Here is a 17282-nt window from a genome sequence, read left to right as displayed (position 1 = left end):
ACCAGCCGCCCAGGGCCCTGAGTTGCAGACAAACTCCCTGACGGAGACCCTTAAGCTCTGGTAAGGCAATCAGAGATCTGTTTACATCATCTTCTCAGAGACCCCTGAGAGCCCTTTGCAAACAGTGATGAGCTAAGAGAAGGGAAATCTAGACCACCAGGTCCCAGCTCACGTGCAGGAGGGCAAAAAAGGACCAACACAAAAGAGTTCAGGAGCTTTTAATGCTTAGACTAAAAAAATCACAGGCTGGGGGTTTCATAAAGTGATCGGTCCACCTCCGGCAGGGCAATCATCCCCCCACCCAGGTCTTCGGAGTCGGGGAGCCCCCCTGTAGTGTGATGTAGTGATGCCCCCACCAAGAGGCAGAAGGCAAGAAGACTGACAGACACCCACCTCCCAGCACTACGCAAGGCACCTGCGAGTGTTCTCGCGTAATCCCCACACCAGCCCCATGAGGTAGGGATCCTCGCTTTACAGATATGGATCCGGAGGCTTGGGGAGGTGCATCGATTTGTCCAAAGCCATGAAGTCTCCAAGCCGAGATGAAACTCCAGGGCCTCTGGTCTTCCCTACTCTGCCACACTGAACTCTTTCTCTGATCCAGCCTCAAGTCTCCCGCCGAAGTCTACTCTTAACGTCCGTGCCCCTCGCTCTGTGCTGGTCCCTGTGAGGAAAAGGCTCAGCTTGAAGGAAGCTGTTCTATGAGGAGGGCTGGGGATCCTGGCTGGATCTTTTCTCTAACACAGCAAACACGACCTCAGAAGTCACTGTTCAGGCCACTCTCAGCCGAGCAGAGGCTCCCGAGGCAACAGTGAGGCAGAGCAGGCTGCAGACGCCGGGTCCCTGTGGAGCGGGTGACCACATGAGCAGAGGCAGTGCTGGAAGGAAGGTGAAGGAAGCAGCAAGCCAGAGTAGTGTCAAAACTGCCACGCCGGGTCCCAGCAACCAGGGAGGGAGCCCAGGGGGACTCTGTTGGTCCAGTCCAGGAGGCACACCATCCTCTGCATGCCCAGAATGACTTGGGGACCCTGAACATGTCCCGTGCCGGGCCCCCGGGGCACTTATTTCGTTAGCAGCGGCAGCAGCCCCAGTTCGTTCAGTCTTTCCTTGGCCACTGCCTCCCAGCCCCTGTTGGCTTGAGGGCTGCGAGGTGAGGGGTGCAGGAGCCCCTCCACCCGGACCACAGGCATCAGGTCCGCCAGAGCCCGCCGTGCCCGCTGCTCCGCCAGCCGCCCCACTCCCACCACCAGCTGTGCCCCCAGCAGCCGCACCTGCCTGCGGAGGGCCTCGTCACAGGCCCCAAGGAGCTGTTCCCGCTGCTCAGCAGGTAGCTCGGCGGGAGTGACGTTGCGCCCACTGGGAGTCAAGAAGAGCAGAGGACACAGATTATGGACAAAACAGTGCCGGAAGAAGATCTCAGGCTGTCCACACAGTTTCCGGAAAAGACCCCAGAACCGGGCCCCGCTCACCTCTGAGTGAGGGCATTCCAGTCCCAGCACGGGGCGCTTAGGGTGCTCTTGGGGAGGGGTCAACACGGGCCCCACAACGCCCAACCAGTCCCGGACCACGCTCACTTCCCCAAAGGGCACCTGCCGGGAGAGGAGAGAGACATGCGGGTTTCAGTATGGAGACCTGATGCCTCGGTTCTGGATCAGCTGACTGACTCCTCTCCACCCTGCATGAGCATCCAGTCTGGACACCCCACCCCCACCCCCTCACTGAAAGGCCTGAGACAAGGATTCTGGCCCCATGGCTTGCTCCTGCTTCTCCAATTTCTCACTGTGGACTGTGATGCAGAAAAATCTATGTGTTTGCTTCTATCCCCACTTGCTTTGGGACCACATGCAGAGAGTATATGGATATATCTGGGCCCACAAGGGAGGTGACGGGTAGTACTGGGGACAGACAGATGGTCTGAGACAGAAAGCTGCCAGGGTTAGAAGAGGCCCAAGGACAGGACTGACCACTGCTCTCTGGGTGCCCTCTCAGCCCCAAGCCGCAGGTTGTCATTTCCATCGATCATCATTGATCACCTTTCATCCCCCGGTTGGGGTCAATAAAAGCGATTGAGCCTCCTGCCCTGAAGCCTCTTCCCCTCCCCCATCTGCTTAAGCACTCCCACTGAGGGGCATTCACTCATCCTGAGATCTGAAAGAAAAGCAGGCAGGCCCCCAGAGCCAGCTCTGTTTTCCAGCTCTCCTCAGCTAAGAAACAGAAGCAGAACAGCTGAATGCCCTGCATCTCTTCCATACCCACCCCTGCCAACCAGTCTCCCCTGAGGACCCCGTAGTCCTGGTCCCTCTCCCGACAGCAACCACGCTCCAGGGAAAGAGGAGATGCGGCAAGGTAAGGTTAGGATGGGCTGGCGGAAGGCAGGGCTAACAGAGGCAATTAGTGGACAGCTCACAGGGGAAACGGAACTACCATTAATGTGCTTGGTTAACTATGGGCAGCAAGGCCAGGAGAGTGAGATCACAGGAGCCGGCGCGTGTGGTCCTGGGAGGGGACGAGGGGCCTGCACCCACACAGGTCCACAGCCACGCCCGTGCTCCTCCCCAACAGCACACGTGGCCAAACATCCACCCGGGAGCCTCCCACTCCACCCTCCAGGGGAAGCCAAGCCCTTTACCCCAGTCTGGGCCATGCCGAAGGGTCCTGGGTTCATGCCCAGGAACAGTACTTCCTTGGGGCCCTGGCAGTAGTGGGTCACATAGCTGCGGTGTGGCTCCCATGCATACTCCACCGGATTGTAGATGAGGCCCACGGGCTCGGAGAACTGCAGCTGGCTCAGTTCGGCGTTGAGCCGGAGCTCCTCCTCCAGGAAGCCTTCAGCCAAGCTCTGAGGGCAAGGCTGGGGCTCCATGAGGGCACTTGCGGGTTCATGGAGGGGCCCCAATGGATAGGCCTGGGGCACCGCCATGTCACTGCCACCTGGAAAAGAGACGAACAGAAGCTCCATCAGTCCCTTTGGCCCCAGAGTGAGAGGGATCCAGACTGGCCAGGGCTACCTTTTTCTGGGCTCAGAAGAGACTGTCAGTTGTCTGCCACCCTCTAGGGTTGATTGAATTCATCTCAGTTCCTGGTAGTGTGGGATCCTTCCTCGCCCCACTGCCAGTCTCCTCCTCCATATATTACCTGATGAGACCAAGCCATCATCCCCCACTCCAAACCTCCCTCCGTCAGGCATAAGTCGTGAGTCACTAGCTCCTAGGCTATGTCAAACACATGGTCGGCGTTCAGGATGTATTTACTGGTGGCAAACTTTCAGCACCTCTAATGTCACCCTTAATAAAACAAGCTCAGCCAGGATGGGCTGTGTCCTGAAAACCAATGTGCTGAAGAATGAGAGGCAGGTGCACAGCCAGCACCCAGAGACTCATCACTGAAGACTAATTACAATTGCTTCCAGGTGGTGAGCAATTGCTCGGTGCCAGGTACACCTCATTGGTCCTCCCAACAACCCCATGAGTGGAGTATTATTGCTCCCATGTTACAGGTGAGAAGACTGAGGCTTAGTAAGACCAAGCAACTCGCCCAGGGTCATGCAGTTAAAACGTAATGAAGCTGAAATTCGAACCCAAACTGCCTTGACTCAAGGCTACACTCTTAACCACCCACCTCATCTCATCTGAGATCAGACGGTCCAATCAGCCACCTTGCTAATCCAACAACTCCCCGCCCGCCCCCCCCCCTCCCGCCGCCGCCAAGCCAAGTGCAGCTCCTTGTCCACATTCAAGAATTCTCAGCGGTGAGAATGGATGATTACCAGACTCAGAAGAGACTCTTACAAGCTATGTAACCATGGCCAGGGCCTCAGGTTTTCTCATCCAAATACTAATAGTAATATCCAGTCAATGATAGTAATAAAAGGGACGTGGGGGCGGGGGCCAGGGAGGAAGTGGAGAAGCAAAAGAGCAAGGGGGAAGAGGTGGGTGAGGACACCGAGGGAGCACTCCAGCAAGCTCTACAGCCTACAAAGACTATTCTTTCTGATCTTCCTTCTCACAATTCCCCTGCAAACCCAGTGTTCCAGCCTGACCATTCCACTTACACTTTCCAAATGCCTTTCCTACCCCCACCTCCCAAACTCTGCACATGCCATTTCTTCAAACCCAATCAAACACATGCCTTGAATCAACCAGGACTGTGACTCCTCTGCCTCTCCCCACATCCAAAGCGTACCCATCCTTCAAGATGCAACTCCAACGATCCCATTGGTAAAGCCTTCCCACCTTAGGACGCGGTGGCATTTGCCCTAGCTTCCCAGTCCCAACCCACGCAGAAGTAGGTTTGATGTGAGACCTGGGAATGCGTATTTTAAGCAAACGTCCTAGGGTGATTCTGATGGTTGATGAAGCCTGGAAACCACTACATGTTATCACGATAAGTGGCTTCTCCCTGAATTCACACCTTGCCTCCCTATCTAGATTTGGGTAGATCAGAAGCTAGACCCTGTTTAGTTTCTCTCTATATCTTCAAGATCCTAGCTTTTATTAGGTAATCGACACACACCTACTCAGCTCTGTCCATTCTATCTTTTCCAATCCTGTTTAAAACTACCTTCCACCAAGGAGTCTTTCCCAACGGACTCTTCTCCATTTCTACAGCCTGAGTTCACTCAAGGTTCGGCTGCCCACTTTGCATTCTGCTTGTTTCCAAGGACCTGCCAGGCTCTGGGCGTTTCCAATATGTCTGGGCCTCCCACAGGGCTGGGATCCAGGTTCTCCTCCCTCTCAACCTCTTCTCCCAGATGGCACCTCAGGGTTCACTGAACAGCTTGATCCATCAACCTGTTCTCTGACCCTAGCCTAGGGGAAGTGGAAGAAAAGTCAGGGCCAAACTTAGAAAATCCTTCCCCAGACTGATCTCAGAAGTCTTTAGCTGCTCTGACCAGATGGCTAACAGGGCCAATTGGGCCTAAACAAAAGGCAAGAAGGGAGCTGTGAAGAACTCAACTGTCTCAAGGGTCCCTGCCCTGCATCTCCTTATGTAGTGCCAATGTTAGTGGATTGGCTGTTCCAACCCTGGGATCTCTCTCCTCTTAGGCTGAGCCTCCCTTTGATCTTTAGGGACCTGGACTGGAGATAGCAAGGCTGTGGGGTATGAAGAGTGACAAGGCTTTGTTTTCAGCGTTCCAGTTTCAGAGCCTAATCTGATAACAAGAACCACAATCTGGGTGTCAACTGAATCCATTTCTAGCCCTGGTTTTTTTTCTCTAAGTTTCTTTGACGCAAACCATTGAATTCTTCTATGAAATTACTCATCCCATCCAATCTACCTACCACTAGCTGTTAACTCATTTATTTTTTAAATACTTATGAGTCTCTTACATGAAAGGCACTGTGGTCATCTCTAGGAATATATAAAAAATGTAATAATAAAATATAGGCCCTGCTCATAAACAGATAAACAATTTTCATACACTGTGACTGAGCTTTATTGACCTGAACAAAGCACTATGAAAACCCAAAGGTGGAACTTGAAAATCCTATCTAACGTCACCAAGAACCAAAGACTTAAGAAACGTAGACACATTATAGAGTACAGCGTCCTATTAGGCGCAAAGGCAGCAGAGGGTGATCCAGCAACGTCTGGCCATCTAGGTTCTTTGACACTAAACCCAGGAAGTGGAAGAAGGAATCATAGACACTATCCACTCCCCTATCCCTTGGGGGCACTCCAAGGAATCGACGGGGACAATCAGCAAACCCTTAAACAGCAGCAGTAGATGGTCATGGACTCAAAAACACCATTTTATCCCTCCTACTGGTTTTGAGAGAGCGGCCAGCTGAGAGTCTGTAAGAAACCTCCGCGTCCGCTCTAGGGCTCCACCCGACGGGAAACCCACGTCTCCGCGGGCCCTCAGGGAGGTTCCGTAGACTCGACTCTCCCTGCTCCGTGGCAAGCCCCACACGGAGCAAGGGTCCCTCAAACACAGCAATTCCGATTCTCCGCCCGACGACTCCCTGCCACCCTGAGAGCCCCAAGACTGCCCCCGTCACGCCAGGTTCCTACTTTCTCACCTGGTTCAGCTCTCCATCCGGTTTCCGGTTCCCTTCCCCGCCCCCGGGCGCGGAGGACAGTGGGAGTTGTAGTCCACTTTATTTAGGAAAGGAGATTGGCGTTGCGGCGGCAACTTCCGTCGGAAATACTCAAATCCCCGGAAGGCGCGCTGTTAGCCCTAAGTGACTCTGGGGGCTGTAGTTTATTCCTTACATCGGAGCAAAATCAAGAAGGTTCTAGGAGAGGCCAGACTTATTAAGGACCTGAGAAGTCCTAGCCTGTAGCCCTCAAAGGCAACACCTTCCAAAAGTTATTCGACAAGACTTTTCCCAACAGGACTCGAATCAAGGAGCTTCAACCATTCCCCAATCTCAAAGCTCACCTGAGGGTATTAAATGGCTAAAGACCATTTCTAGTCCTCCTGCTGCCCAAAGGATAAGAGATCTCTTCTTTGCAGCCCTCAAAGGACTGTATCTAGAACATCCAAGGAGGCACTTCTGGAATCTGCTAATAATGTGTGTGTGTGTGTGTGTGTTTGTGTGTGTGTGTGTGTGTGTGTGTGTGTGTGTGTGTGTGTGTATGCTAACAACTCTTTAGTAATGGCTTTGAGACTCTCATCTCCCATTACTGCCCAAGCCTGTGTTTCCATGGCTTTCCCATTTGACTTCTCTCCCTCCTCTGCTGTGCAGTCTACCCAACCCTATAATCTCCCGTCCTTCCAAATCCTTCCCCTCAAATATTCTGTCCAAGACCTTCCCTGACCAACCCAAATCGATGGCTGCCCATAGTCCGTTCCCTCCCACCTCCCCAACCCAAAACAATGTCCAGGGCAGTCCCGTTCCTAATTTTGTTCTTGTCCTCAACCTGGGTATATTTCTGTGTCCTAACTCTAAGACTTTCATTACACAGGAAGCTCCGTAAGGCTAAATATTTTCTAAATTCCTCCCACCGCCCCTCCACCCCCCCAGCACAGCCATGACTGAGATCAGGAAGAAGCAAGGTCTCCCTACAGGTGGTAAAGAAGGAGACCAGTGAATCCCAGAACAGGAAAAGGTGAGAGAACAAGGATATACCCCCTCCCTAGCCCTCCCATGCTCTCCTACCAACAGACAAAAACTTAATTGGGTGCAGTATGGACTCCAGGGAAATATGAGCAGCAACCCTCTGACACCAAAGGTGAGAAACCACCCCACCTTTGCAAGACTTTGGAAACAGAGTTAATCATTCACCTCACAAAGTCTGTTATTCCATGAGTTTGCCTCTCTGCCAAATTCTTTCCCTGTTTGTCTGTGCCTTTCTCTGCCTGTGTAAATGTATCTCTTGATGGCTTTTCCCCTGTATCTATGTGTTTTGGTCTCCCTCTGTTTACATCTATCCCCATACGTCTGCTTCTTTCTCTGGAATGACTGAAATAAGAGTATCCTGAGCTTCTAGAACCAACTGCCCCCTCAGGCTCCTCTCTCTTCATACATCTATGCATTTGTATGTCTCTGAAAAAAATTACAGGGCCGAGGTGGGGGACCCACACTGTGTTGTCATCTTTTCGCTTAAAACTGCTAGGAGCCTCACCATCCCTTGGACAACCCACCTGCCCACCCCACCCCTTTGCCACTTGCTTGCCAGCTACTTCCAGTTTATCATCATGGCAGCCCCTCCACGTTCCAATTCCGCTCCTGAGTGAAATGAGTGATGAGCAAACAGAGATCCCCCAGGACTCCCACTCCCAATTTCAACGTGCAGAAATAACTAGATGACTGTTTCTGTCCCTGTAAGTCCATTTATACCAGGAGCCCAGAGATGGGGAGTACCAGCATAAGTAGAAACTGAGTCTCAAGCAGCCCCACAGTGAGCTCCTGTAGCTAACCCCAAAGGGGTCTGGGAGCCTTCTCTGTCTCTAGGCCATGCTACTCTTCCCCACTTGGGGGGTCCTTCTCAGGGAAGATGGAGGTGAGGAACTCTCCCTGAAATGGGGGTACTTAGTAACAGAGACAAGAGAGATTTTCAAGAGGTAAAGCCGAAGAGATGAAACTTGGGCTAGGGTGGGGGCTGCCAACCTGTCTTGCCTGTGTCCTAGTCTCCTGGGCCTCTGGGAAGTCTCCAAAGCCTGGCTGACTGACTTATGGTTAGAACTTACCGGGCAGGAGCAGAAGCAGACCTGTGGCCTGGACAGAGCCCAGAGAGTTGGGTCACTCCTTAGGGGTCAGCCACGCCTGGGGCAGGGCCCTCTGCTGCCCAGCAGGCTGCTCCTGGGGCTGGAGCCCAGGCAGGATAGGGTTAAAGGGAGGGCTTGTTTTCCTTTGGTTTCCTGGAGCTGCAGAGGCTGTGTTGGGCCATGAGCGCCATCTATCGGCCTCTGGTGGTCCTAGCTCTGACTCTCAGCTCATTGGCTTCTAGGCGGATCTTTCAGCCCTCCTTCCCCGGCCTCCATGCTCCCAGAGTAGAGGGGAGTTGTCTAGCTCTAGCTGCACGGCTCCAGTGCAGAAAATCGATATTGGGGATTGGGGAAGGTGAGGGCCACGTTTCCCCCTCCCCAAGTACCATACGTCACCTTTGGTAACTCCTGCCACCTCTGCCCTGGGGAACCTCAGCGGGCTTCTGGTGTTTGACTTTCAGCGTAGCCATATCCTCCTCCAGCTCCTCCACACTAGGAGGTTTCCCTCTCTCTGCCCAATAAACATTAAAAAAGGATTGGAAGGGCGCCTGGGTGGCTCAGTTGGTTAAGCCTCCAACTCTTGATTTCAGCTCAGGTCATGATCTCACAGTTCATGAGTTTGAGCCCTGCATCCATCTTTGCACTGACATTGCAGAGCCTGCTTGAGATTCTCTCTCTCCCTTTTCCCCCACCCCTCTTGCTCTCTCAAAATTAATAAACTTAATAAAAGTAAAATAAAAAGCATTGGAGAGGAGAGGTGTCATAGCAAAGGCCTTTAGAGTGTGGTCTCAGGATTCAGACTGCCTGGACTTGAATCCTAGCTTTGCCACTTACTGACCTTGGGCAAGTTACTTCTCTGTGCCTCCGTTAGCTCAGTTGTAAAATCAGATGGGCGTTGTAATCCATCTCTCCTTTTGTGATAATTAAATGACTTCATTACACAGGTGCTTAGTACAGTGCCTAGCACAGAATTGTACTCTATAAAGGTTACTGTTGTTGTGACCATGTGTTAGGGTCTCAGTCAGATGCTCGTCTGACAACCCAATCTCCAGACCACAGAGCTGTATCAGACACACAAGCACAGAGGACAAGACTGGGCAACATATCCCTGGAGATTTCCACAAAGACGGTGACCCATACAGGCTACGTGTGGGGGCTGGAAGTTCAGGATTGCAAGGGAAGTTCTCCAAGATTGGCAGGAAATTGGATGCAAGGGTCAGAGGAAGAAAAAACTTGAAATAAAGGCATAGGAAGGAAAAGCGCTAAGAAAAAGGTATTAACAGTCCCTTAAAAGGACTTTGATTAAGAGAAGTGGAGAGAGTTCCCTGACGTGTAGGGTAAGAAGGGCCACTGCATCCCAGAACACATCCTCCTTGGTACTGGCACAAAAGTCTCAAGGCTGATCAGGCTTCCCAGTCCTCCAGAAATATATCATATCAAAGCCCCATCACAGCTCTGTGCGGACATAACCCTCAATGTTTTCCCCCAACCTTGTGGGGAGGTGACTCACAGAGGGAGAAAGCTATCTGCAGGTCCCACATGTCCTACTCCTTCCTCCCTCCCAAGATGGGAGAACCGGGGAAGCCGAGCCTAGGGTGCATCCTTGCTTTTTTAACAGGTTCACCCATGCCCCTGACCCTGTGTCTTCTATAGCTCTGCCTTCCTCTACCTTACTGGCAAATGGGTACAGAGCATAATTCTCCAAGGGATAAGATAAAGGACAGAGTGACATCCTCCCAGACAAGACAGAAATGCAGAGCCAGTGGGGTTCCTGGTCCAGCCTCCCCACCCTCTTGCCCCCACCCCAGCCCCGAGGCAGCACAGACCAGCTTTATGGATTGATGGCCACTTAACTGAACGTGGGTAACAGCTTCCAAGTCTCTCCAAGTCAGGTATTCTCCTCCTCCTGGGGCCTGGACGCCGGGGTCCCCAGGAGGGGAGCAGGACAGGCTGGATGGGCTGATTTGCATCATTTACTTGGGAAGCAATTATCGGAGGAGCTGTCAGCTCAGCGCGGCTCTCTCTTCACTAATCGGATTTCACCAGAGCCCCGGGCTGGGGGATGCTGAGTAATTTGGCTTGATGCGGTGGTGGGAGGTGTCAGGGCCAGGAGGCCGGGCAATTCGTCTGAGTGGTGTTCACGTTGTCCAGAGCAATTATCCTGAGGGGACCACACAGATCTCAGATGGACGGCCAACCGAGGGGACTGGACTGGTCCCCAGATCCTGCAGCAGAACTTGGGGCAGAGTGGGAGGGCCTCTCCTGGAGGGTGAGCCAAATTAAGCAACTGAGAAGAGGAGCCTAGATGAGTCTGAGGGGGGTGGGCACATAGCCAAGTAGGAAGGAGACCCAAGATACCAGCTTCCGGCCTACTCACCACCCAGCTCCCCCTACCTTGCACCCCAGGGAACCAGCAGCAGAGCAGGGATTTGACCAACGATGTCTTCCAAGCCCTACTTCCCTCCGGCCGTGCTCCCAGGCCGCGATTTCCCTGCCCTTGTCTCTGCCCCTGTCACTTGCCTTCTCTTGTCTCCACAGCCCTTTTGAATCTGTTCTCTCTTTCCGGCCCTGATGCCCTGCTCCATCTCTCCCCAAGTTCACAATGGACAGCTGGCCCCTCTCTCTGCCTCTGTCCTCCATTTCACACGTTGCAGAATGGTGATAAGCATGATGACAATAATGAACCTTCGACACCAGACACCACCCTAAGTACTTTGTGTGGGCTCCTCATAGCAACGCGGCAAGGGACGTAGTCTGTATCCCCATTTATTGACGAAGACACGTGCTGACTGAAATTCCTGAGGAAGGGACCACATCTGAGCTACCAGGGCAGCCCTGGCCCATGTCTGATGCCCAAGAAACGTCTGTTGACTGAGTCAATGATCCAGTGAGTGATTTACCCCCTTCTCTACTCCGGGCTGGTTACACCCACGTCCCTGGTTTGGCCCCTCCCCCCCTCATATCCTGACCCCCTGTCATCTCAGCCTGATCTTCCTCACGCCATTCCACACACTCTATCCTATGACACAGGGGAAAGCTCTGCTGACTCATCCTCTCCTGCCTTTGCACAGTGACCCATCTTGTCCCCTTTGCCTGGAACATTCTTCTCTCCCCGTCTCTGACGCTGAATACATTCCACTCATTCACCTTGGAAGTGTTCTCTGATCCTCACTTTTGCTCGCACATCCCCGGTGACCCTTGTCACCAACTCCTAAGCGTTTCGCTTCTTGCTAACGTACTTTACGGCCCCTGCTAGATTGTTTTGAGAGGTCAGCACTCATTCTCCTCTCTCCCGGGCACAAGCCCACCAACTTGTACCTATTAAGTACTCAATAAATACCTGGTGAAAACATAAGAATACCTGCCATGTAGTTTTGTTTATCTCATTCAGAGATGCTCTTTTGGTGGGTTGAAGGAGCACTCGGCTTTGGAGGAAATTTGGGGAGCTGGGGGTTTGGCAATGACTGACGGTAATTACCAGCGGTATGTCCTTGGGCTGATCATTTCCTCTTCCCTTGGAAGAGAGGATGACAGAGCCTACCGTAAAGGATATGCTACACGTCCTGGTCTTATCTTCTCAGGGTCTGTCTCCAAAGCTGTGGAGATCTGTCTCTCTCCATCTTTCTGCCTCACTACTGAGCCTCTGCCTCTCTGACCACCACCAGTTCAGGCATGACCCAGAAGTCCTACCACCCAGGTCCCTCACTGTCACTAGGCCTGTCATTTTTCCTGATGCTACCATTCCCGGGGGGTGGCCCCATCCTTCCGCTGAGAGCCCAGAGGACCAGCCTCTCCTTAGCTTCCTCACCCCCTTAACAAGTGAGACCTTGATTTCTCCCTCTGAAAATATTAATAATAAAGAAACGAGGCACTGGGCATACAACTGGATGCAAATTGCCCCAATTCTCAGTCCAAGAAACGGAATGCCTGAGCTATGGACCCAGAGAAATCCTGTGCTCATTTGCATGCTATTTGCATTATATTTACATGTGATCAATTTCATGTTCAAATGCACAACCCTCCCCCCCAGTTTTTCTCCCCCAGCATCCTCCCTCAGCCTCTGATCCCCATCATGCCCCCCAGCCCCCACCCCACTTCCCCTCCCGCCTGCCACAACCCTCTTCATCCTTTTCCTTCTTCCTGCCAAGGTCCCCAGTGCCCCCTCCCAGCTCCCTCCGGTATCAGCAAGGACCCACTTGCCCCACACCCAGAATAGATTCCTGGGGTCTTACCCTTTAGTTCAGGAGGGGCATCCCTGCCTGCCCCCTCCTGCCCTGAGCCGGGCGGGCGCAGCAGACAGCAAGCGCGTCTCTCAGCAAATCCCAGCCCCATTCAGCCTGGTGATTAATGGCGCTGCCCTCCCCATGAACCTGCCTTTAATACTGAGGAAGTTATGAAACCGCTATACATCAGCAGCTCCGGCCCCGCTGCCCCCACCCGCCTCCTCCTCTCTCCACCCCCCACCCTCCAGCTCCCTCTTCAAAATCTCATTTGGGCTCCTGCCGCCTGGGCCCAGCCCTCCACTGGCCTTTGCTGGGGGGAGGGGGTGTCTGCCCCTGCTGCCATCCCTGGTGAGGACCCACATCTCATTTTCCCTTCCTCTCTCCCCCCTGCTCCGCCCTCTCTCCCTCCCCTGCTCCCCATGGCTGCATCTCCGGACCCATTTAGAATTGCTGACATTTTATCTGCATTATATACATCACTCCGTCCCCAGCAGCCATCTCTCATAGATTGGTGGGGGGGCGGGGCGGGGTGGTCCTGAGCTTGGGAAGATGGTGGGAAATAGGGTGGAGGTAGGGAAATAGATAGCACTTCCTCCACACTCCTTTCCCTTCAGGACCTCCCCCCAGCCCCCTACGAGGTTATCCAGGTGAGACCTCAGGCAGGTGATGGCAGAGGTTGGTACCCTAGACTTCTCATGCAAGCCCCTGCTACCTTACAACATTAAAAGACATTTAGACTACATGGACCCGGGAAGGTCATATTGCCTGTCACCCTTCCTTCCATGGGGCTCATCCACGGAGATTATGAACTTGGTTTCTAAATCATTTTTTGCTCATCTGTTCTAACATTTCCTACACCACCCTTTTGGGAAGTCCCTCTGAATATCTAACCACTGTGCCTCATGCTGCAGTCATTATTTTCTTCCTGCTCTGCCCTTAGAAGGTTTCAAAGCAGTGTTGGCTTTCAAATGAATTATATGCCCTTTGTTCCAATGCCTCAGCAATCATACATATGGCCACCCACCCACACTCCTGATTCTTATAAATGTGATAGAAGGCAGAAGACAGGGCCACCCCAGAAAGGAGGAAATTGAGACCCAGCTTCAGGATGAGAAAAAGTAAGAACCTGTCCAAGACCAGGAGGCCAGGACCCAGGGGTCCCATGATCCCAGTGAGCAGTTTCGTCTCCCTGGGGAGATGGACAAGGCAGAAGGCGACATCAGACAGACAGGTCGGGACCAACAGACAGACAGCAGAGAGGTGGGGGAAGGAGAAGCTGGGAGAGAGACAGGCAAACAAAGAGACAAACAAACAAAGAGCTAGACTGACAAAGGGACCGTCAGCCAGGGACAGGCAGACAGGCGGGAGGAAGCCGACAGGGGCACTGCTGCAGTGTGTCCCGGGCTGGACACAGAGAAGCGCTCTCTCTGTCTGTCCCCATCAGCCAGGGTCTCTGCTGGAATGTGTCTCTCAGGAACTCTGGGGCTTTTTATTCACTGTGTTCACGACTATCATTTCTTGGGAATTTCTGTTCTCTTCGGGCCTCTCCATGCCCTGTCCCTATTCCTTCTGCTTCCCTCTTTCTGGTGTCATCCCAGCAACCCCAGTCTTGGGCCATCTCTCTGACCTGCCCTTCATGTGTCCTCTCTGGGAGATCAGACACTTCTTGTGGGTCTGGGGAGGCTCTTCCAGGAACCTGGCCACTCCTCCAGGGATGGACAGGAGGGGACAAGGGCTCCAGTTCCGGGGACAGCTCCTGGGCCTGCAGAACTGAAAGAGCAGTGCAGAACCGTGTCCCCACACCTGGCCAGGCTGAGCCAATGTGGCAGGAGGAGCCCCAGCAGGAAGGAGAAGGTAAGGAAAGTGAAGGACGCTCTGCTCCCCTCACCCTCCCTTTAGCTCACCCCCAGACACAACAGACCTAAGGCAGGGGTATAGTGGGGAGTGGCTGATTTGCATGCTATTTGCATCTCATTTGCATGTCCCTGATTCTCAGCCATCCCACAGACCTTGTCCCTGCAATTCCAGGCTCTCTCTAGCTCAGTCTGGCCCCTGGGAGGATTGGGGGCACAGAGAGGGTGGGTGGGAGTGAGGGTGGGGTCCACACACTGGTGCCAGTGAGTCTCTGTCATGCACCTCCCGCCAGCAAAAGACACTTCCCTGCCCTGCCAAAGGACACCTTCTCTCCTCCCCCACAGCCAGCATCTTAGTCCTCCAGACAGGATTTTCACTGTCCTCCCTCTGACCTTGTCCCCCCATTTCCCCCAGCTTTCCCCATGCTTCTCTGTTTAGTTCAACATTAGCCATTCTTCAAGGCTCGGCACCAAGCCCTCCTCTTCCATGAAGACTTCCTTGGTCACACAGTCCAGAGTGATCATAAAACTACAGTTCCCAGTACTGGAAGGCACCTCAGGAATCCACACTGTTTCATCTTACCTGTCTTTTGATAAATGATCTGTCACTATCGCCATTTTATAGATGAAGCAACTGAGGCCTAGGATCTGTTAAGTACCTTTCCCAGGGCAGTACAGTCAGCAAGTAGGGATGTCATTCATTTGGCCCTGTGCAATACCCTGTTCTGCACCCCTCTTGCTGTCCGGTAAGCTAACCATTAGATATTGTTGCTTACCTTCTTCTGGGCTGAGATTTTAGTCTCCCACAAGCTCCCTGGGATCTAGTCACACAAAATCACTGGGCGTTCTCTGAATTCTCCTTGCCCTTTCTTGGCAACATGCATTTACCCTTGGTGATCCCTCTAATAGGACTGCCTTTTTTCTCACCACTTTATGAACTGGAAAAACTCCAGCTCATCCCTCAAAATCCAGCTGAGCTGTTGCCTCCTCTGTGAAGGCTTCCATGGTGTTCTTCTGAGCTCCCCCCAACACACACCATATTTAAGCCTAGAATACTGTACTTGTGACACTGCTACTCACAGCCCTGCTCCCTCCCTATGCAGGAGCCTTCAGGGCTGGGCCTGCTCAGCTCTTTCCCCAGAGCATACATTGTTTAATTGGACCAGATTTCATTACCACATTCTTTCTCCAATGCAGGCCCACAGAGCAGAGGCATCAACCTATTGGGGAGATCAAACAGAAAGACCAAGAGGTTGGAGCACTATGTAGGAGAAGCCCCAGGAGATTGTCCAGAGGCTCAGGATGTGTACTTCTTTTTTTTTAATGTTTATTTATTTTTAAGAGAGGGAGAGACAGAGCAGGAGCAGGGGAGGGGCAGAGAGAGAAAGGGAGACACAGAATGCAAAGCAGGCTCTAGGCTCTGAGCTGTCAGCACTGAGCCTGCCGCATGGCTCGAACCCAGGAGCGGCAAGACCATGACCTAAGCTAAAGTTCGATGCTCAACAGACTGGGCCACCCAGGCACCCCTTAGGATGTGTACGTCTTGATTTCCTAAAAGCTACACAAATGATTGAATGGAGAGAAGTAGGTAGCAAAACAGAGGAACACAGCTGAAGGGAAGGGGGAAGAAGGAAGAAGGAAGAAAGGGAGAAGAAACCAAGGAATGAAAGAGGTGGGGGGAGGGGCAGAAGAGAGAGAGCCAGAGAAGGCCAGTGAGGAAAGAGGAAGGGGGAGAAGGAAGGACCCCAAACTTCCGATTCTCAAGCGTGCCCCAGCAGAGACCCTGGATTTGAGCCTTCATGACTCTCCTCCCCCTATTTTCCTGTCTGGGAAATGGGCACATCTCTCCTTCTCCAAGAACCAGTGAGGCTGGGGAGAAGGCAGAGGGCAGAAGCACCCAGGCCAGTGTTGTGTGCCCTGAGGCCCTTTAACACCCCCTACCTCACAAAACTCGCCTAAGAGACAGGACTTACTCCCACCCTACAGATGGAGGGACCCAGGCAGAGAGGAATTCCATTTGCCTCCATGAGGTGGGGTCTGACTCCCAAACCCTTCTCTTGCCACAGCCCCAGAGCCCTCTCAGCACTTAGAACAGACAAGAGAGAGAGACAGACAACATTTCGCATATAGTTGAAAGTCGAGATGCAAAGGAGAGAGGGGGACCAGTCACCTCCCCACCCCGTGGAAGGGTACAAGGTTGTGCTGTCACTTCCCACTTCTGGGAGAGCCCCCAGGCATCAACTCAGCCTTTGCCTAAGAGGCTGATGGTGCTCATTCTAAGAATCTAAAGACTTACCAGGACTCTGAAGACACACGCAAGAGCATGCAGAAAACTGCTCTGTTACTTCATCCTTCCCTCTGCAGTGATCCCAGCCAGTGGAGGGGGCGAGTCAGGTGTTCTCCTTTGGAGGACTCCACACAGATCTCTTCCTTGTCCCCAGAACCCAAAGGCCCAGAAACATCCATGGTCCTCTAAGGCTCCGAGACGCACAGTGCCAGGTAACCGTATCCAGCCCTCCTCTCTCTCCTCCAATGCCCACCAGGGCCGTGCGGGCAGGACTGTGGATCACCGAGGACCCTCCCAACCCCACGGAACCGGAGCCTCACCCCAGGTGCACAGGCAACTGCCCTGCGTACTGCCCCTTTCAGAAAGTCCCTCCTAAAGTCTAGCTTACATCTTTCCTGCTGCCATCTATCCAGTCCTGAGCTATGATGGCCGAGCAGAGTCTGAGCTCGGATGGTCAGAGAATGGGGAAGAGAAGAAACACTTCACGTCAAGCCTGAGGGTAGGAAGGAGTGGAAATGTGAAAATAAATAAGTAAGTAAATAAACAAACAAATAAGTAAATAAATTGTATTAAGTGGCTCACTGAGCCCTGTCTCTTCCCCCTAGTAGCGTGGAAATGAAGGGACTTCCTGATGGAGAAGAGGGGTACTTCTAGGACTATGAAGGGTAAAGGCTACATGCCCCTCCGGTGGCCTCCCAGCCAGCCTGGCAGAGAGCCTTCTTCAGTGGTCGTTGCAGGAGGATGGCCAGCACTTCCAGAGAAAC

At 52.9% G+C, this 17282-nt stretch overlaps 1 protein-coding gene across 5 annotated transcripts; it reads right to left on the bottom strand.

Moving 5' to 3' along the window:
* Nucleotides 1-201: 201 nt before the first annotated feature.
* Nucleotides 202-8255, bottom strand: SMUG1 (single-strand-selective monofunctional uracil-DNA glycosylase 1). 5 transcript variants are annotated; one of them, XM_029955198.1, is made up of 3 exons: nt 8138-8255; nt 2630-2931; nt 202-1589 (listed from the first exon to the last, which is right to left on the bottom strand). In XM_029955198.1, the coding sequence occupies exons 2-3, from the start codon at nt 2918-2920 to the stop codon at nt 1062-1064; spliced, it is 819 nt and encodes a 272-aa protein (XP_029811058.1). In that variant the 5' UTR covers nt 2921-2931; nt 8138-8255; the 3' UTR covers nt 202-1061. The 5 variants fall into 5 exon arrangements, with proteins under 5 accessions (XP_029811058.1, XP_029811056.1, XP_029811057.1 ...); XM_029955196.1 differs by lacking the exon at nt 8138-8255 and adding an exon at nt 6024-6149; XM_029955197.1 differs by lacking the exon at nt 8138-8255 and adding an exon at nt 3619-3669.
* Between the last annotated feature and the right edge of the window lie 9027 nt (nt 8256-17282).

This window comes from Suricata suricatta, chromosome 10, assembly GCF_006229205.1.
Source record: "Suricata suricatta isolate VVHF042 chromosome 10, meerkat_22Aug2017_6uvM2_HiC, whole genome shotgun sequence".
NCBI lineage: Eukaryota > Metazoa > Chordata > Mammalia > Carnivora > Herpestidae > Suricata > Suricata suricatta.
The sequence above is the reverse complement of the archived record's forward strand: the minus strand, read 5'-3'. Positions and strand labels throughout refer to the sequence as shown.

Excerpts from the sequence above, each read along its gene's own strand:
- SMUG1 (XM_029955195.1), bottom strand. The coding sequence starts at position 2,959 with ATGGAGCTTCTGTTCGTCTCTTTTCCAGGTGGCAGTGACATGGCGGTG. Across the intron at positions 1,590-2,629 it reads TCGGCATGGCCCAGACTGGG|GTGCCCTTTGGGGAAGTGAG; the intron begins GTAAAGGGCTTG and ends CTCTCCCGGCAG.